General features: G+C 42.3%; 1 protein-coding gene across 6 annotated transcripts in view; it reads right to left on the bottom strand.

The window, feature by feature from the left end:
• Positions 1-22,179, bottom strand: part of LOC118399122 (CUGBP Elav-like family member 3) — a 35,561-nt gene extending 13,382 nt beyond the window's left edge. For 2 of the 6 annotated variants that reach the window (XR_004828769.2, XM_035794928.2), the window contains exons 1-3: positions 21,716-22,179; positions 20,859-21,135; positions 16,048-16,130 (exon numbers count right to left, since the gene is read on the bottom strand). Coding sequence is in view for 5 of the 6 variants with exons in the window: in XM_035794928.2 (XP_035650821.1) it covers positions 16,048-16,130; positions 20,859-21,003 (228 nt within the window). In the remaining variant the exon portion in view is untranslated. The remainder of the gene's footprint in view (positions 1-16,047; positions 16,131-20,858; positions 21,136-21,715) is intronic. The other 4 variants (XM_035794926.2, XM_035794930.2, XM_035794929.2 and 1 more) reach the window with 4 other exon arrangements.
• Between the last annotated feature and the right edge of the window lie 175 nt (positions 22,180-22,354).

The following is a 22,354-nucleotide window of genomic DNA, read 5'->3' as shown; positions in this document are numbered from 1 at the left end:
GCAGAGAGGACAGTGATTGGCGAGGAGCAGAGCAGAGTCAGTGTGTTAACGGTGGCTTAATTAAAGTCTTAATTATGGAGCGGGTGACATTTGAGTCAGTCACTGATCCCTGTCTCTGATTGATCAGCCTTGATTGGTCACCAGGAGACAGTATTCATCAGTGCTGGTAGGGCCCTTGCCATCTGCATGCACAAACATCATCACCAGCAGGCCTTGGGTTTTCTAGTGGAGTGTCCCATTGATTACGACAATTAATTAGATGACCATGTGGATTAAGAAGCACCTGTTTACCGGGAAGGATTGAAAACAGTAATCAAAATGCATTTTTACATTGTGAATGTACCCAGGAGTCAGTAAATAGAATAGAATTTTGTGCTCAGAGGTGATGTTTTTCTATACGCCTCAAATGTTCGGCAAAGTCAACTTGGATAAAGTCATCCACTAAATGAGTTGCGGGATAAATCCTAATTTGCAACGGGTGAAAGACTACAGTATTAAAACACAGAACAAAACCAAAAGATCACATCTTAGCCTACACTTCGACTTTAACGACACAACCTAATCATGATACAACAAATGTCTCAAATAGAATTTTAGGATATAATGTTCCCTGAATAAAATATTTGAGTATATTTCATATAAACGCTAGGTTAGTCTATTTATGACTTGAGTTCTTCCACGGTTAAGAAGCGGAGCAAATGGCACAAGATAATGGAATTAGATTATAGTGGAGAAGTGGAGGCCAACAAGGCAGTGGCACTTGAGGTCGACACGGCAACCAGCCCTGCTAATCTGACAAAGTCTGCACCTCGCATTGCGGTCACCATGACAACCTTGTGATGAGATCCACAGCAGGTAAACAACGTTGCCAAGAACATTATGCGTAGGAGAGAAAAAGAGATGGATGAAGGAGAAAAAAAAACCTATGAGAAATAAAGGGTTGAGAGACGCTGGGATTATTAGATATGTCGTGAGGGAGAAAGGATGCTTGGGGGGGAACTGGAATTACAGGGACAAAAGGACAAGGGATGGTGCCTGTTGCATTTAATTGCTGCCTCAAGGGCAGATACTGTAGGGACCAAGAAAATGTCTGCTTCTATTACACTGTGCAAGCCGAGCCATTTTAATATTTTTATCTTCTATATTTTCTCTTTTTCTGCAAATCAACAGGCTCATTTTAAAAACACAGCACAGATTAAACCCGGCCAAAGGCCAAACCCGCCCTATCTGTGACCCAATTTAGCTTTAAATGTTCATGTTGTCCTTTTTCAAATCCAAATATACAGAGACATTATGATTATCATTCAAACTCAACAAACACAGTGGCACAAACACAATGTCCACATAGGCAGCCTTTGTACATATACACTGTCTGTTCCTGGCAGTCTCATATGTATAGGCACTCTCTTGCTCACATTGACATGAGCACACAGTTAATCTTTCCCTCTGTGATGCCAAAAAGGATTTCACTAGGATTACAGTATGAGATATTAAATCCATAGATTATCCAATCAAATCACAGCAAAATGACTATTTTTCTCCCTCCTCTCCATCACACAGCACTGGTCATTGCATCACACCGGTTACCTAGCAACCTGGCATCCCTCGTCCCCACCGTCTCCTGGCAACGAGACCTGGGACCATAATCAACCTGCCACCCCATCCCCCCCTCTTCTCTCCACTCCCTCATCTCCCCCTCCACATCACACACACACTAACAGAGATACTTAGAGTACAGAAAATAGATTGGTGGAAATATAGGCTATATCTCTATTCGCAGATGCAAACAAAAAGAAACTCACACAGACATAGAAAAACACTCGCACAAAGAGATGAACAAAGTAACAAAGGCAGGCGCAGAAACAGAGGTACAATCCCAAACACAAACAAAGACAGGAAATCTCCTACGCACACACACACATGCCAACAACCTGTTATCAAAGTCTGTTTTCAGTATGTCTCTGTTACTCCTCCCTAGTCATGCTCGGTCTGTCTATATATTTAAGGCTCTCTGGGGTTGGGTCGTACATAGAAATATAATCCCTATTGTAGAATTACTAAACAATTCTATTTCTTTGGGGTCATACAAGAGGAAGAGAGAGAAGTACCACAATTATTTATGCTACTCTTTCCTCTAGCTGCTTTCCTTCATCAGAAGATGCACAGTATACCTCTATACTGAGAAAAATAATAATTTGTCTGGAAATTTTCCATGGGAAGTTAAAGCTCGGGGAATTTGGGGAATTTTGCTTTAGTTTATCAAAAAAGTTAGCTTATAACAGTGAATCTTTTTTTGTGGGATACACATAAGGCAATTCTAGGTCTTGTGGCATATTTTGGTTAAACTATCCCCAATTCAATGGAATTGCAACCCTCTACATGCACAGTGCATTCTTCCATCACATGTGCAGTGCACTCTTCCATCACATGTACAGCTGATAGTCAAGATCTTGCACACCAATGAGATGGTATTGAGCCCGCATTACTGCACTGAGCCAAGGACTACATGCTTTCTGGTACGTTTTGATTACAATACTAGGTGGGTGAATATATTTTTTTATGACATACATGATTTTCTGTGAACTAGTAAATAGCCTACAGCAAAGTGTTTTTAAATCATTTCTAACTTGTTAACAATTTCTGCTAGTTTGTTTTTGCTACCATGTGTGTTTAGCTTGCTTGATCCTGCTAACTGAGGAGTGTTAATTCACCTGTTTCCATACATGTTTCACTTTAAAACATTTATCTTACAAAGGAGTTGTTTAATCTAACTGATAAACTATTTATTTTACTATTTTTTTCTCTAATCTTTACAGGACAATGCCACAGGCACTATCTGATGTGTAGAGACGTTTCACTGCAGCTAATGTAGAAGGAAAGGCTGTGTACATTTGCAAATACTGTGCCAAATCATATGTGAAGAATGTAGTCCTACCCTCACATCACACCCATTGGCTGTGCTGCTCATGCAATGAATCTGCTACTCAAGGACATCATGGCACTGAAAGCAATGGATACACTCTACAATAGAGCCAGTGAAATGGTTAGGTATGTGACGGGTCTTCAAGTTATAGCAGCAATCTACCTCACCAAGCAAAGTGAGAAGAATAGAATAAGAGAACCACATTGAAGCTGCCCAGCAACACCCGCTGGGGTGGTGTTGTCATCAGGTTTGACAGTCTGCCGATATGGACAGCCCCATCAAGGGGATTCTCCTGGATTATGTATTTTGGGAGAGAGTGGTAAGCTGCCTGAAACTCCTGAAACCTATAGAAGTAGCCATTGCACGGATTGAGGGAGACAATGCCATCCTGTCTGATGTTCAGACTCTGCCTGCAGATATAAGAGAATAAATCCGTATCGCCCTGCCCTCTTCACTGTTGTTCCAAGCAGAGAATACCTTTGTTCTGATATACATCAAAAAGTGTGAAGACTTCTGCCTGAAGCCCATACACGCCGCAGCTTACATGTTGAACCCCCAAGTGTGCTGGCAAGAGCATCTTGTCTGGTGCAGAGATCAACAAAGCCTATGGTGTCATCATTACCATGTCTCACCACCTTGGCCTGGATGAGGGCAAGGTTCTTGGCAGTCTGGCGAAGTACACTTCCAAGCAAGGGCTTTGGGATGGAGATGCAATATGGCAATCATGCCCACATATCTCCTCAGCCACCTGGTGGAAGGGACTTTGTGGATCTGAGGCTCTTTACCCTGTTGCCTCCATCATCCTCCAAATCCCACCAACATCAGCCACCTCAGATCGCAACTGGTCCTTGTTTGGGAACACACACAGAAAAGCACGTAACAGGCTGACCAATACAAGAGTTGAATAATTGGTGGCCATCTGGGCAAATTTGAGGCTTTTTGAGCCTGACAACGAGCCATCCTCAACAAGGTTGGAAAGTGACAGTGAAGATGAGGCCTTGGAGTCTGATGTTCAAGAGGTGGACAATTGAGGAGGTCCAGGGAGAAGATATGGAAGCCTGAGAGGAAGACAACCAAAGCTTTAGTTTCTAGACTATCAATTTACAGATTTTTTGGGAGATGCGTTGGATCATTGGGGATCATTCAATATTCCCTTTCTATTGTTGTTCAGTGAAATCATCCCATGTAACTAAATCGATTTTTTTTTATTTCTATTGGAAGGATTTAATCATTTGCAATTATGTCTACTTGATGATAAGGTCAAATGTGTATCTCCATTGCTGTCTCCATGTGATATGGGAAATATATTCAATGCAAAAAACATCTACATTTAAATGGTATTAATATTAATTTGCATATATTTCCGTTAATTCCCACATATTCCCACAGAAAGTTTCCACCTCTGAATATTCCCCAAAATGTGCAACCCTAGTTGCAATGGAAGAGAGACAATTTTTACGCATTCTTATGTGGCCTACAATTCGTGGCTGAGCCGTTGTTGCTCCTAGACGTTTCCACTTACAGTTGACCGGGGAAGCTCTAGCAGGGCAGAATTTTGACGAACTTACTTGTTGGAAAGATCGTATCCTATGACGTTGAAAGTGCCACGTTGAAAGTCACTGACTTCTGTTGTCATAGGGATGCGTCTTCATTTTTGTAGGTTTAGTCAGTTTAATTCCACCAAAGTGCAATATGTACAGTGGCTTCGGAATGTATTCAGACCCCTCGACTTTTTCCACATTTTGTTACGTTACAGCCTTCTTCTAATATGGATAAAATATTTTTTTCCCTCAGCAATCTACACACAATACCTCATAATGACAATGTGAAGACAGTTTGCACTGTATGTTTGCACATGTATAAAAAAAAAAAACAGAAATACCTTATTTACATAAGTATTCAGACCTTTTGCTATGAGACTCAGGTGCATCATGTTTTCATTGATCATCCTTGAGCTGTTTCTACAAATAAATTTGAGTCCGCCTGTGGTAAATTCAATTGATTGAACATAATTTGGTAAGGCACAAACCTGTGTATATAAGATCCCACAGTTGATAGTGCATATCAGAGCAAATACCAAACCATGAGGTTGAACGAATTGTCTGTAGAGCTCCGAGACAGGATTGTGTCGAGGCACAGATCTGGGGAAGGGTACCAACACATTCTGCAGCACTAGAGGTCCCAAAGAACACAGTGGCCATTCTTAAATGGAAGAAGTTTGGAACCAGCAAGACTCTTCCTAGAGCTGGGCGCCCAGAAAAACTGAGCAATCGGGGGAGAAGGGCCTTAGTCAGGGAGGTGACCAAGAACCCGATGGTCACTCTTGACAGAGCTCTAGAGTTCCTCTGTGGAGATGGGAGAAACTTCCAGGACAACCATCCCTGCAGCACTCCACCAATCAGGCCTTAATGGTAGAGTGGCCATACGGAAGCCACTCCTCAGTGTAAGCCACTCCCAGCTTGCAGTTTGTCAAAGAAACCTAAAGACTCTCAGACCATGAGAAACAAGATTCTCTGATCTGATGTTACCGAGATTGAACTCTTTGGCTTGAATGCCAAGTGTCAGATCTGGAGGAAACCTGGAACCATCCCTACGGTGAAGCATGGTGTCGACAGAATCATGCTGTGGGGATGTTTTTCAGCGGTAGGGACTGGGAGACTAGTCAGGATCGAGGCAAAGATGAATAGAGCAAAGTACAGAGAGATCCTTGATGACGACCTGCTCCAGAGAGCTCAGGACCTCAGACTGGGGCAAAGGTTCACCTTCCAACAGGACAACAACCCTAAGCACACAGCCAAGTCAATGCAGGAATGGCTTCGGGACAAGTCTCTGAATGTCCTTGAGTGGCCCAGCCAGAACCCGGACTTGAACCCGGTCAAACATCTCTGGAGAGACCTGAAAATAGCTGTGCAGCAACGCTCCCCACCCAACCTGACAGAGCATGAGAGGATCTACAGAGAAGAATATGAGAAACTCCCTAAATACAGGTGTGCCAAGCTTGTAGCATTATACCCAAGAAGACTCGATTCTGTAATTGCTGCCAAAGGTGCTTCAACAAAGTACTGAGTAAAGGGTCTGAATACTTTTGTAAATATGATATTTCCGTTTTTAAAATGTTTATAAATTAGCAGACATAAAAAAAAAACGTTTTTGCTTCGTCAATATGGGGTATTGTGTGTGGATTAATGAGGGAAAAAATACAATTTATTCAATTTTAGAACAAGGCTGTAACATAACAAAATGTGGAAAAAGTTAAGGGGTCTGAATACTTTCCATTGGATTAAACGCTGGCCTAGTGCGCCTGAGTTAACAGAGCCTGATGAGTTTTATAATAAGAGCCGTTTTCCACACACAAACACAAACTCGTACCCCCACCCACTCTGTAACAGATGTCTGCATTTAAGATGATTAACGTACTGCCTCGTCCCTCAACCCCCACTGCCACCCGTTGCTCATTATGTCAAACATCCATTCATTTCTTACCCCCTCACAGTGTTGTGGTACTCGAGACCCTAGAGTACGGTCTCCAGACCACATATTTAGTATCTCGGTCTTATCTCGGTGTCGGATACATTTGAACTCGGTCTTGACTCAGGTCTTGACTCAGTCTCGGACAGTGAGGACTGAGGACAGTGAGGAAAACTCAATTATCAGAGCATAAAACCGCTTCGCCAGGCCAAATATATACATTCCTTTCTTAAAACATTAATATCTTAACAGCCTTTATATATATTATATATTTATATATATTATATATATTATATATATTATATTATATATATAATATATATTTATATATATTATAAACATGTTGCACAGTGACGAACCGAGGTTCACCACCTCAAGCTGAACCTCGGCAAGACGGAGCTGCTCTTCCTCCCGGGGAAGGACTGCCCGTTCCATGATCTCGCCATCATGGTTGACAACTCCATTGTGTCCTCCTCCCAGAGCGCTAAGAACCTTGGCGTGATCCTGGACAACACCCTGTCGTTCTCAACTAACATCAAGGCGGTGGCCCGTTCCTGTAGGTTCATGCTCTACAACATCCGCAGAGTACGACCCTGCCTCACACAGGAAGTGGCGCAGGTCCTAATCCAGGCACTTGTCATCTCCCGTCTGGATTACTGCAACTCGCTGTTGGCTGGGCTCCCTGCCTGTGCCATTAAACCCCTACAACTCATCCAGAACGCCGCAGCCCGTCTGGTGTTCAACCTTCCCAAGTTCTCTCACGTCACCCCGCTCCTCCGCTCTCTCCACTGGCTTCCAGTTGAAGCTCGCATCCGCTACAAGACCATGGTGCTTGCCTACGGAGCTGTGAGGGGAACGGCACCTCAGTACCTCCAGGCTCTGATCAGGCCCTACACCCAAACAAGGGCACTGCGTTCATCCACCTCTGGCCTGCTCGCCTCCCTACCACTGAGGAAGTACAGTTCCCGCTCAGCCCAGTCAAAACTGTTCGCTGCTCTGGCCCCCAATGGTGGAACAAACTCCCTCACGACGCCAGGACAGCGGAGTCAATCACCACCTTCCGGAGACACCTGAAACCCCACCTCTTTAAGGAATACCTAGGATAGGATAAAGTAATCCTTCTCACCCCCCCCTTAAAAGATTTAGATGCACTATTGTAAAGTGGCTGTTCCACTGGATGTCATAAGGTGAATGCACCAATTTGTAAGTCGCTCTGGATAAGAGCGTCTGCTAAATGACTTAAATGTAATGTAAATGTCTATAGGCTTTCAGTGTGTGACAGGCTCATGATTCTGAAAGGACAGCAATCGTAATACCAGCGCACTCATGTAGGAGAGTGCACTTTCTGTAAAACACGAAGGTCCGGTGGTGTAGTGAATGGTAGACGCAGGTATAAACAATATACCCACTTTTTTCAGAGGTTATTGCTTTTTTCACTTCTTAATCCATAGTGATGCGTATCAAAGTAGTGTAGTGGAGGAATACGAATGATCAATTATGACGTACAACAGAGACATAATGCACAAAGTAACCTACACAATTGTAAAGCACGTGGAATATATTCACATGCGCACCACACGTTTCAACGGTATATCATCTGCAGGCAGCAAGAGTGGGCAGCTCTCAACTGTTTTTTTGCATGGAACTGCTCACAGAAGAATGACATCGGTAGCCGGTAGGGTAGGAAAGACGTTTAAATTTACGATATCCAGTGGTGACCGGTCATTCGGTGTTTTGAGCCCCACCTGTTTGGCTTGCCTGTTTTGCATGTTACTTTGGCATTAATACCTGTCTCATATCAGTTTGCAAACAATGTAAAATACAATAATCATCATTGAGTTAATAAAGCTGTGTCTCTTTTTTTCTTTCTTGAGTAAGGCAGCTCCAAAATGCAGTTGTTTCAGCCTAGCTCAGTGCTTTCTGTGGCAGTGGGGCATCCAGCGGAAAATGTGGAGCTTATGGGGTTGGTAATGTTTTCTAGTTGCGCTGTGATTGGCTCAGTGTTCTGTCACTCATGGGGACACTACATCACCGCCAAGTCTAAGTGTAAGGCTTGAAAATTCAAAACCCTTGGATGCTGCTATAGAGTTACATTAGAAGTACCCATCCAATAAGGCTCAAGGTCATTGGCCACAGATAAAATGACGTCAAATCACGTTATATCTACAGTAGCTTAGATTGGACTAATCATGTCAACATCATGCTTTATAAATCTTAGCTAGCAAGCTAGCAGTCATCATCATGAATCAAGCTGACAATCTACTGGCAAATCCTTTTCAATCCTTGTCATATGAAGATAAATAATTAAGGGACATTTTAGATCAAATGTATCAAACAATAAGTTGGAAATTGGAAGGATCAGTGGCTGACTGCAAAGCAATCACTAGCCTGCTATTCAGTGGAGTGGGTGTGTGGTCCCAAGTCTGGGTTTAAGGGTTTCTTTCGCAAGCTTAAAAGGGTAAACATTCAACATTGGCCATGCTGTCAATCCAGCATGACTTCTGCTCGCTCAAAACAACTGGAAACTCGGAACTGGGAAATCTGATTACAGTGCGTTAAAAACAACATGGAACTCCGAAAAAACGAACTCCGACTGGGAAAATACGTTTTGAACGGTCATCCAACTCGGAATTGCAAGTCGGGAACTCGGGCCTCTTTCTAGAGCTCCGACCGACCTGAAGATCATTGACGTCATCATGATTTGACCTGAGTTCCCAGTTTTCTTGAAAGAACCATACATCCAGAGAATGCCAGACTTTAATGACAACGTTTGATGACAAAATATGCCCACGAAGGACCGCCATGCCACCTTCCTGTTCAAGTGAGCACAACAAGGTGAGTCCAAAAATGTATTGTATCCTGCTATATAAATAATGTAACATGTATACTGTAGCTAAGAACGGAATACAAAGGGAATGTTGTGTTGTAAAGCTGTTAGGCGTTGGTGGTTCATATGTAGCCTATAGCATATGTAGCCTATAGCCTATAGCCTAGAGAAATGTCATCATCGAATATTGTAAGAGCTGTTTTATGTGCCCACTTTATTTATCCTACGGTTTTGACTTGGTGTACAGGGAGAATACTGTAAGAACGGCCCATGTTATGAATCCTGTCACTGTACATTACAAAGGTGCTGAATAAATAGTTATATTGACTACGTCTGTCCTAGCTTGCTCATTAATGTCTTAATCAAAATTACAGATTGCCTCTTATCCGCTCGTCGTCCCCTTATGCCATAGTGTGTACATCTCAATTGTCAGTAGAAACCACATTGTTTAAGCAAGTCAGCCATATCTGCTATGTTTTTTTTTAAAGGCAGTAAATGAGGCTGAATGAACTGTTTCGCTGCCAGACAAGGCTCTGCTGATAGCCAGGTGTAGCAGTGGTAAGGTGTTGGGACTGCTGTTGAGACAGCTTTATGTAGGCCGTAACAGTTTGTGGGCACTGTTTGTCACCGTTTTAGTGCAATTAATGTATTGTTTAGTGTTGTGCTGTGGCTTTGCTGGCATGCATTCATTTTTTTGTTTGCCCAACCAAGATTTACATGCCAAAAATTGCCAGTGATGATATCTACCAGTAAATGCTAACTAAGGCAACAATGGGTTTTCAAGTGTTGGTTAGTAGGCTATTTGTGATGCGCAACTGTCATCATGTGCTGTTTGCATCAGTGGCGTGGACATGGTTTAAGCATTGTTGTGGACTTAGACCATAACACCATATTTTTTCTATAAATTAAGAAGTGTGATTTTGAAAGTGAAAATCTGAAAAATTGATAAGCAAACTCATAATTTTGGGGGGCAAAATTAGAGTATACCCTCTTCTCCAGGCTCCACGACACTTCTGCATAGGACCGATGGAAAGACATCAGTCACACACAGCATGATGTTAAAGCACCACTACACCACTGCATAGGGCCGATGGAAAGACAGCAGTCACACACAGCATGATGTTAAATCACCACTACACCTCTGCATAGGGCTGATGGAAAGACAGTAGTCACACACAGCATGGTGTTATTAAAGCACCACTACACCACTGCATAGGGCCAATGGAAAGACAGCAGTCACACACAGCATGATGTTAAAGCACCACCACATAGGGCCGATGGAAAGACAGCAGTCACACACAGCATTATCTTAAAGCACCACTACACCTCTGCATAGGGCCGATGGAAAGACAGCAGTCACACACAGCATGATGTTAAAGCACCACTACACCTCTGCATAGGGCCGATGGAAAGACAGCAGTCACACAGCATGATGTTAAAGCACCACTACACCACTGCATAGGGCTGATGGAATGACAGCAGTCACACACAGCATGGTGTTAAATCACCACTACACCACTGCATAGGGCCGATGGAAAGACAGCAGTCACACAAAGCATGATGTTATTAAAGCACCACTGCACCACTGCATAGGGCCGATGGAAAGACAGCAGTCACACACAGCATGATGGTATTAAATCACCACTACACCACTGCATAGGGCCGATGGAAAGACAGCAGTCACACAGCATGATGTTAAAGCACCACTACACCACTGCATAGAGCCGATGGAAAGACAGCAGTCACACACAGCATGATGTTAAAGCACCACTACACCACTGCATAGGGCCGATGGAAAGACAACAGTCACACACAGCATGATGTTATTAAAGCACTACTACACCACTGCATAGGGCCAATGGAAAGACAACAGTCACACACAGCATGGTGTTATTAAAGCACTACTACACCACTGCATAGGGCCAATGGAAAGTCAGCAGTCACACACAGCATGGTGTTAAATCACTACTACACCACTGCATAGGGCCAATGGAAAGACAGCAGTCACACACAGCATGATGTTAAAGCACCATTACACCACTGCATAGGGCTGATGGAAAGACAGCAGTCATACACAGCATAATGTTAAAAGATAAGCAGTCCATAAACTCTGACGTAGGTCCCAATTATAATACAAAAACACAACCATTAAGCATTTCCCAATCAAAATGTACAATTATTACATCCCATTGCAAAACAGATTTCTCATTTAGCACACAAAGTACCCGGTGAGATAAAGTTTAAAGTGGAACTGACAGCGTTTTAACTACAAACAGACAATAATAGTCAAAAAATATCAAATTCCCAGTTTATGCTACAAAACCAACTTAAGACGTTTTAAAAATAGGTTCTATTTGACTCAACATTCCATGACGTACGCTAAGTCATTGTTGGCAGAATAGATGGATGCATTATTGTATTATTAATATAATTCACCAATACATTTCTTTGTAGTCCAAAAAATATTGCTATCAGGTTGTAAATCACAGCTGGCCTGGTACATTGTTCGCTGCCTCCATTTGGGATGCACAGTTTCAGTTTCAATGACTCAATATTCTGGACAAAAATAGACAAATGTATCTAAGGCTGGGAATGTCAATACAATCAAACTAAGATGAGAAAAAATAAAGACCTTCCTGACCTCTCAGAGGGGATCAGCAGGCATTTCAGATTACTCTGACGTTTTTCTTGCGCTGAACCTAATGATTTATGAAAACTTGCTTGGTGGGTCGATGTCCTCATTACGGTTTTACAGACGTGTTTGATACGTTATTTGCACACTTTATTTGAATATTTATGAAATGCACAGTGTTATATTTGGTTACAGTTACTTGTTTTCTCTTGACTCCAACCCCATTCGATGCACGGATGTGGTTGTAGCAATTTCTACATAAGGGTGTTAAATGAGAAAAACTCACAAAAGCTCTGACGAAGGCTGATATGTAAGAGCTTATTTAAAGAGCAGTGATATTAGCAAGAGCAGTGTGCGGGTTTCTTATTTTTTCTCATCTTATTCAACCAGGCACCTACAACAAAGACAGCTCAGATGCGCGAGTGCCTTTTGAATACAATCAAACTAACAAGGGCAATGATCACAAGTCAGTCATAATTTGGCTAATATGCTAGTGTATCTATTTATGTAGCAAGCTAAAATCAGGGAGCCTAACGTTAGCAAGATAGCTAGCTGCTAGTAGGATGTCATGTCATGCCCTCATATCGTTTTTCAGTGGCTATACACAGCTAGAGATCCAGGTGTCATTTGGTTAGCTAGCAAGAACTTGAATGACTGTTATCCAGTTAGCATATCTCGCGGTGTTAACCCTGTCCAACAAAAACTGAAGAGATTAAATTAGATCATTGAAAACAATAATATTATTATTTTTATTATTATAACCATTATTTTATAAATCCTTAGCCCTTCTTTGAAGGCCAATTGTCCCCGAATGTGTTTGGGTTAGTAATAATTTGTAGAGTGGCTCTATTGTCCCTCAACATGCCAACATTCACTATTCTGAATGTCTAAAGAATCCACATGTTGTTCTGAAATATGAACACAGAAATACTGGACATTTTGAACTCTTATTATGGTGGTGATGTGACAAAATTACAACATGGTCTTGAATTGGACTCGCATTTTTCTGGTCTCGGTTTTGACTCTGTCTCACACCCCTTTGTCCCATTCCCGGTCCCGGTCTTGACTGGGACTTGATTTGCGTCGGTCTTGGTCTTGAATTGGTCTCGCTTTAGGTGGTCTCAAACACAACACTGCCCCCTCCCCCACCCTTCTACCCATACCCCCCACCATTCATCCAATTTCTCTTCAATTCACACCCATTTTACCTTCCTCATAAATTGAATCTATTCTACATTCATCACAACAGTCTCCTCAAGTGACAGCTGTTGAGCCTTTCTACAGTGCGGTGAGTTTTCACGATATCTGTACCATCCCTTGGCTTGCACAAATTGATATCAGTGTATAATGATATGCATATACATGTGCAAATGTAACACACGCACGCACACTTTGATAGATGAATCAGACATGTGTGCTCAGATATGCATTCATTATTATAATCATCCCTGCTCAGACTACTCACTGCTTTTTATGCTTACACACATGGACACACAGCACACAGAACAAATAGGCTATCCTCACAGGCATGCTGTGTGCATATGCTCAATTGTTAGTGATACAAATGACTTCATTTTCAGACTATTCACAAAAGAATGCGTCTGACTTGTCATGGCAGAGTAAATGTCAAGCTTAGTCAGATGTTCCAACTAAATATTTTTTAGGGATAACGTATTTTCTTTATAAAGATCTTTTAAAAAAAAAAGCTCTGACAAAGCTAAATAAACTAAAGTGATACTGGCAAGAGCAGTGTGCAGGTTTTTATTCCTTTTATCTTTAACTTCAACCCAGATCTCTGGATGTTTTATTCCCCTTCAGCAAATCAAGTCAGTCTGAACACCTGCCCTCCCCCTCCCCCACTAAACACACATACAGCTTACATCCTCCTCACACATGTACAATCTCACTGTGCCTTACACACGCACGCACACACACACACACACACACACACACACACACACACACACACACACACACACACACACACACGCACACACGCACACACACAATCTCTGGAGACATGCCCCAGCAATACCTACAGAAAAATTAAGTGTATACACATTTCATTATTCAAAACTAGTCCTAAAATATTGGAATATCATTCACAGACAGATTTGATTAAATCCATCATTACCTGGTTATTTCTGATTCTGATTTCTGATTTCAGTGAAGCAGAGATACACTATCATAATAAAGCATTGAAACAAGCATTTGACCCTTATCAGTAGGGATGACCATTGTGAAAGCACATCTCTAACTCTGATAGAGATAGAGGGGATAGAGGAGAGGAGGTATATAGGTTACATTTTTGGGAATGGGATAGCAATTTTCAAATTGGCCCATTTCATGTCTGTGTAGTCATGTTTATCTGCCCAGACTTTTACCTGTCTCAAGCCAAGACACACCGGGATGGCAACAAAACAGAATTCAGACAGCAAGGGATAGCAGCGGGGAGATGGAGAGATAAAGATAGAGCAGACAGGAAGACACGAGTACAAGATGGGCAAAGGAGGAGAGAGAGTACAGCTGCAGATTCTTCTTTGTGCGTCTTTTTCCCCTCACTTGCTACAACCTCTCTCTTCCTCCGTGTGCGAATGTGTTTTGACACCATTCCTCTGCCTCCATGTCGGTGAGCTTTGAGACATTGTCTCTCACCTGAAATTAAACACACGGCCAGGTGCCACTCAGATCACACCATCTGTTCATCCCGCCCTCCCTCCCTTTCACCTTTCCCCACCTCTCCTATCTGCTTTTAGGATGCAGCTTGTGTATAGTGAGGACAACTTAAAAAACTTAACATTTTCCACCATGGCAGGCAGTGTATAGCTCACTAGATACAAAGGGATGTTGAATATAAATGCACAGGGAGAAAGATAATGACATGATTCAGCTTTATGTATTCAGAAGCGCATTGGTGTATTCCCGTCTTTCAATTACTTTCATGTAATTTCTTTGTAGCGTCAGTGACAAGAGGATGGTGAAGTTAATTCTCTGGCAGTGCAGGTGGTATTAGATGATGATTACACCACAGCTGGTAATTGGGGTGAGGATACTACTTGTCTAGGGGGTGGTAGTCAGTGTGTAGCTAAGGAGGTGGTTTTCATCATTGCAGAGGTTAAGATAGGGGACACGAGGGGGCGGTTGTACAAGACTTGGGTGAGGAGGTCTGGGAGGGGAGTCACTGGGGAGACGGAAGAGAAGGTTTAGCGATGGGGAACCTGCCTGCTGATCTCCTCTGAGAGGTCAGGAGGGTCAGCCTAATAATATGATTTATATTGCTGCTAGTGCTAACTTCCTCTCTGGCTTCCAGACGCCCCTACTAAAACCCATACTCCCTCACTGTCTCAGCATACCAGTAAGCATTAAAACCTAACAAAGAATACAACTCAGTAAACCTTAATAAAAAGAAGAGGGAGATCAGAGGAAAATATTCAGAGACTGAGTGAAGGAGGACCAGAACCCTATAGGCCCTGGTCAAAGTTAGTGTGCTACATAGGGAATAGCATTTGGAACATAATACTAGTCTGTTTCTATAGAGACTGCAGAGAGAGAATGCCTGTCACCTCATAATCTGCTCCATAAATGTCACTTGGCAGCACACTTGCTGCGTGGTTATGCTCATCAAGCTGCTCTAACTTTGATTTGAATGTGTGACGAGAGAGAGAGAGAGAGAGAGAGAGAGAGAGAGAGAGAGAGAGAGAGAGAGAGAGAGAGAGAGAGAGAGAGAGAGAGAGAGAGAGAGAGAGAGAGAGAGAGAGAGAGAGAGAGAGAGAGAGAGAGAGAGAGAGAGAGAGAGAGAGAGAGAGAGAGAGAGAGAGAGAGAGAGAGCAGGATGACTAAGGCGCTGACTGGATGCATCATGTACAGGGAATATAGGAAAGCCACCTCTGACCTTCCTCTTGGGCATATCAACTCAAAGGGAAATGGAGCTCACATGTCAGAGTGAGTTAGTTTTTCTGCGGCACACTGTTGTGTGTCTGTGTGTGTAGTTCAGTGAGGTAGAATGCCACTTGTTTCCGCATTTTGCTCATGGGAGTGTCCGAGTCCCAAATGCGACCCGGTCTTTCTATGTAGTACTAGTGCACTCATTTTGACCAGGGCCCATAAGGCTCTAGCCAATAGTGAACTACATAGGGAATAGGGTGCCATTTGGAACTCCACCAGTGTGTGCTGTTGAACGTCAGAGAGGGCACTCACCCCTGGTAGCGTCTTCTGCTCGTGCAGTGCATTCTGAGCTTTGAGTGCAGACTCTCGTTCGCAGTATGTCAGGAAGGCACAGCCTGGGGTAGGATTGAGGGTACAGTATACCATTAAACATAGGATGTATTTGTATACTGTGATACAACAGTGGACAAAGAGAAATTGCAGCAGGTTGCACTGTTATTTTAAAGGGGAAGTTGTTGTTTTTCAACCAATTCTCAATTTTTTATGTAAATGGCATGTTAAAGAAGGGTTCAGACACCTTTTTGGTTATTTCCCATTTTTGAAAAACTTACCCCAAAACAGCAAATCACTTCCTCATCCTTTGTGTAATTTGGAGCCCCCAGAAAAAACATTAACAAAGGCTCCAAAAACACCCAAATACGGTGCCTTCAGAAAGTATTCACACCACTTGACTTTTTCCACATTTTATTGTGTTACGGGCTGAATTTAAAATTGATAGTAGTGTTGATTCGATTTTTGAATGACGACGTCATCTCTGTACCACACATACAGATAATTGTAAGGTCCCTCAGTCGAGCAGTGAATTTCAAACACAGATTCAACCACAAAGACCAGGGAGGTTTTTCAATGCCTCGCAAAGAAGGGCACCTATTGGTAGATGAGTAAAAATTTAAAAAGAAGACATTGAATACTTCTTTGAGCACGGTAAAGTTATTAATTACACTTTGGATGGTGTATCAATACACCCAGTCACGACAAAGATAAAGGCGTCCTTCCTAACTCAGTTGCAGGAGAGGAAGGAAACTGCTCAGGGATTTCACCATGAGGCCAATGGTAACTTTAGAACAGTTACAGAGTTTAATTGCTGTGATAGGAGAAAAATTGAGGTTGGATAAACAACATTATAGTAAAAAATATATATATATTTTAATTTAACCTTTATTTAACTAGGCAAGTCAGTTAAGAACAAATTCTTATTTACAATGATGGCCTACCGGTGAACAGTGGGTTAACTGCCTTGTTCAGGGGCAGAATGACAGATTTGTACATTGTCAGCTCGGGGATTCGATCCAGCAACCTTTCGGTTACTGGCCCAACGCTCTAACCTGCCGCCCCTGAGTTACTCATATAGTTACTCCAATACTAACCTAAATGATAGAGTGAAAAGAAGGAAGCCTGTATAGAATAAAAAACATTCCACTGCAAAAAATGTGGCAAAGAAATTAACTTTATGTTCTGAATACAAAGTGTTACAGTATGTTTGGGGCAAATCCAACACAACACGGAGTGCCACCCGTCACATTTTCAAGCATGGTGGGGGCTGCATCATGTTATGGGTATGATCGTCATCGGCAAGGACTACAGAGTTTTTTAGGATAAAAAAAAATTAAATAGAGCTAAGCACATGCAAAATCCAAGAAGAAAATCTGTTTCAGACACTAGGAGACAAATTCACCTTTTTCCAGGACAATAACCTAAAACACAAGGCCAAATATACACTGGAGTTGCTTTTACCAAGATGACATTTCTGAGTGGCCTAGTTACAGCTCTTACTTAAATCAGCTTGAAAATCTATGGCAAGACATGAAAATGGCTGTCTAGCAATGATCAACAACCAACTTGACAGAGCTTGAAGAATTTTATAAAGAATAATGTGCAAATATTGTACAATCCAGGTGTGATAAGCTCTTAGAGACTTACCCAGAAAGACTCAGCTGTAATCGCTGCCAAGGGTGATTCCAACATGTATTGACTCAGGGGTGTGAATTCTTAAGTAAATTAGATATTTCTGTATTTCATTTTGCAAAGATTTCTAAAAATGGGTTTTCACTTTTTTCAACAACCTGAAAATAATATATATATATATATATATATATTATAACATAGTTTTTGTGTCTCAAAATCATTGTAATCTGGTTAATGTTAAAAATCTAAATGAAAATGATTCAAATATAAAATTCAACCAGAGAGCACACTTAGGTCATGGGAAAAGGTTGCATTTGACCGTTGCACTTGAATCATTCCCACAGTGATGGCTAGGCCTGCTACGCTATAACATCACACACTATTGCAGAGACTCTGATAATACAGGCCGGAATTGATATGTTGAAAACAATGTGTGGGGAGTCAGAGGCACAGAAACTCACATCAATACCTTTGTCAGATAACACTGTTAAATGAAGAATTTACGCTATTGAGGAAACTGACTGAACAACTCAAAAACTCCCCGGCTTATGCTCGCCAAATGGACGTTAGCTGTGAGGGCTGAGATGCTCATGCATTAGATGCCCACGCATTGACTTTTGTCAGGGGATGCTATTTGTCTGGGGAAGCTATCTACGAGGACATATTGTTCTGTCTCACGATTCCCGAGCATGAAACGATATAGGGGATGCTGCGTGGCTATATTGACGAAAAAACAGATTACATATGGGATCGAATGGTGGGCTTTTGCGCAGATGGGGTTTCATCTATGGCGGGCAGGCCGGCCGGCCTCTGCACTCTAGTTATGAATGTGTCTCCCTCTGCCATATGGACGCATTCTATGATACACCGAGAGCAACTGGCGGCAAAAGAGCTGAGCACAGAACTGGGGTATGTACTGCAGCAAGTAACTTCAATTGTAAACTACATCAAACCACATCCACTGCACGCACGCCTGTTTGCAAAACTATGTGGAGATGTGGGATCAGAGCATGACAATGTTCCATTCCACACCAAGGCTTGGATGTTATTGAGGGGCAATTTTGGAAAGATTTTTCGCATTGAGAGAGGAACTGTTGTTTTTCACAGTATATGTAAATGCGCCTTGGCATAGATTCCACAAGCGTCTGGCAAGAGCAGTGTGCAAGCACCCCATGCTTTCATTATACTTTGTATCACTCATTTACTCCAGTGATTCCTTTATTTTGGCCTGTAGAATGGACAGAAGTATCGCTCGAGATGAAACAAAATGGAAAATACAATTTCATGACACAACATCTAAAGACCTGCATCACTACACTGAGAACTTTGCCAAGGACATATTTGGGTGTTTTTGGAGCTTTTGCTCATGTTTTTTCAGGGCCCCCCATACTAGAGAAAGGGGGATACCTAGCCAGTATGTCACGCCCTGACCTTAGAGATCCTTATTATTCTCTGTGTTTGGTTAGGTCAGGGTGTAAATCGGGTGGGAAATTCTATGTTTTCTGTTTCTTTGTGTGGTTCCCAATCAGAGGCAGCTGTCTATCGTTGTCTCTGATTGGGGATCATACTTAGGCAGCCCTTTTTCCCACAATTTGGTTGTGGGATCTTGTTTTCTGTTTAGTTACTGTTGCCTGAAAGAATTCAGTGTTTTTGTTATTTTGTTTGAGTGTTTTTAAAATTAAAATCATGAACACTTTCCACGCTGCGCTTTGGTCTACTCTTTCTAGCACCAACGAGAGCTGTTACACAGGACAACTGAATGCATTTAACCCAACCCCTCAAAAAATGTGAGATCACAAAAAAGGTGTCACACCCTAATCTGTTTCCCCTGTCTTTGTGCTTGTCTCCACCCCCATCCAGGTGTCGCCCATCTTCCCCACTATCCAGGCTCTGATCAGGCCCTACACCCAAACAAGGGCACTGCGTTCATCCACCTCTGGCCTGCTCGCCTCCCTACCACTGAGGAAGTACAGTTCCTGCTCAGCCCAGTCAAAACTTTTCTCTGCTCTGGCTCCCCAATGGTGGAACAAACTCCCTCACGACGCCAGGACAGCGGAGCCAATCACCACCTTCCGGAGACACCTGAAACCCCACCTCTTTAAGGAATACCTAGGATAGGATAAAGTAATCCTTCTCACCCCCCCCCCCTTAAAAGATTTAGATGCACTATTGTAAAGTGGCTGTTCCACTGGATGTCATAAGGTGAATGCACCAATTTGTAAGTCGCTCTGGATAAGAGCGTCTGCTAAATGACTTAAATGTAAATGTAAATCCCCTGTGTATTTATACCTGTGTTCTCTGTTTGTCTGTTGCCAGTTCGTTTTGTTAGTGAAGCCTACCAGTGTTTGTTCCCCTGCTCCTGTCTGTTCTTGCTCCTGTTTTCTAGTCCTTTCTGGTTTTGAACGTTCTGCCTGCCCTGACCCTGCCTGCCGTTCTATACCATGCCCTACCTCACTGGATTATTGACCCCTGCCTGCCCTGACCCTGAGACTGCCTGCCATTCTGGACCTTTTGCACCCTATCTGGATTACTGACCTCTGACTGCCTTTGACCTGTTGTTTGCCTGCCCACGTACTAAAAATAAACGGTGGTTTCTTCGACACTGTCTGCATCTGGGTCATACTTGAAACCTGATAAAAGGTATCTGGACCATTCTATAACATGCCATTTACATCAAAAATAGAGATTTGGTTGTAAAAAAAGATAACTTATTCTCTATAATGACACCCTATTCCCTATATTGAGCACTACTTTTAACCTGAGCCCTGTAGGTCCTGGTCAAAAGTAGTGCAATACATATGGAATAGGGTGCCATTTGAGACGTAACCCATTGGGTCAGCTGGTCCAAAGACAAGCTGGCAGGTGCACTTATGAAACACATTTATTTTGTAGGCTGGCCATATCTGCCAGTGGCAATACACCTGTTACATAGATAGCATAGCCTAAATACCCTCAATCATATAGCCTAAACAATGTCTCATGCCTGACAGCTGGACTATGCATTGTAACTTACAGTAAATGTCCATACTAAGGAAATAGGGATTCAATGCACAGTGTGGGAGACAACGTATTTCTATAGAACTGTGCATTATATAATCAAGTATTTCCCGTGCGCTCTACAGCATAGCCTACACAGTAATTGTTTCCTCTCCCCTTACCTTTGTGCATCCCCGTGTATTTGTCCTTTATCACCGTCAACTCATAGATCTTCCCGAACTGTTCAAAGATGGGTTTCAAGTCCTTCTCCTCAAGATTTCGGGGTATCTGCCCGATGAAGAGCTTGATTGCATCGGCCTCCTTCATTGAGACAGTGTGGGATTGGAGCAACCCGTTGCGCACCGAGGATGGACACTGAAAAGGTGGTGAGAGGGAGCAGGAAGAACCTATAGCTCTTTGGACGAGTTAGAGATGACGGGGGAAAAATTCAACTCCGTCCTGGAGACGAGGAGAGGGACGATAGAGGAACAGATGAGAAGAAGAGCTCTAGACTAAATTATTAATTCATTCTTAAATGTATAATAACTTTCATTTTCTTTACAATTTTTGAAGAGCAGGAGCAATCTGGTGTAGGCTGACTAACAAAAACATCACGGTCACCAGTTGGTATAGCTATGCAAAATATCTTGGAATCTTGAAATTATAATAAATTGTTTTTACCTATAATGTTTTGTAATCTGTCCCCAAATTTGATAAATTGATTATAACCAATTATGTTCTGACTCAGATATATATATATATATATATATATATATATATATATATATATATACACACACACATATTTGTTTAAATATTTACATGAATGCAAATAAACATAGACATCGAAGTAGCCTACTCCTTTGTTCAACCGTCTATCGGTCTAAACTGCTGGTTTAAACCCATAGGCTATACTGTCACGTTGTGTCAACGTATAGCCTCTTCGGTCCCTTTGTCAAGATGGGGTGACAATAACAATGACTTGAACATAATCTGTCATTTTACACCACGTCAATAGGACAACAAAATAATCACCTACTATTTATCTATGATCCTCCTTCGTCTTAAGGTTCGTTGCTAGCTGAATCCCCCCTTTCTCCTCTGTCCCCTATCAAATCGGGTTTCTTTTCGGTTTGTGTCTATTCTCCAGTTCAATTCATTTGTCTAATGTAGGACCCCTCTGATTCCGTGCCTTGACAAGTTACCCCCAAAAGAGCGCACGTAACAAATCGAGCGACGTCCTTCTTTATCTATAAACATGAGCATGTGATGCTTTACCCAGTAGTTTTTTAGGTGTTATTTGTGTACAAACCCTGTTTACCACATTAAATACACACAAATTAGGATTTTATATAATAATGACAACCTCTGGGATTATTCAAGCGGTTGGTGGTTATCAGGATAGACTCCCTATGATCCAACACAGGAAATGGGAGGTTATTGCTGCCGCTCGCTCCGGCATTGGCTGGCTCTCTGTCTGTCTACTTAGTTGCATTTGACGTCGTAAGCCGGTGTCTCCCTCCCGTCGATCTATTGCTGCCAAAGGGCAAGGGTTCGGGTCTGAAAGCGCGCTTTTTGACTGCAACTACAGTATTGCTTCCGTACTGCAGGTTAACTGAATTACGGATGTTTAAGACAATTCACATGTATTACCCTATAGAGAAATAAGAGAGATATA

This window comes from Oncorhynchus keta, chromosome 20 (genome assembly GCF_023373465.1).
Source record: "Oncorhynchus keta strain PuntledgeMale-10-30-2019 chromosome 20, Oket_V2, whole genome shotgun sequence".
Classification (NCBI taxonomy): domain Eukaryota; kingdom Metazoa; phylum Chordata; class Actinopteri; order Salmoniformes; family Salmonidae; genus Oncorhynchus; species Oncorhynchus keta.
The sequence above is the reverse complement of the archived record's forward strand: the minus strand, read 5'-3'. Positions and strand labels throughout refer to the sequence as shown.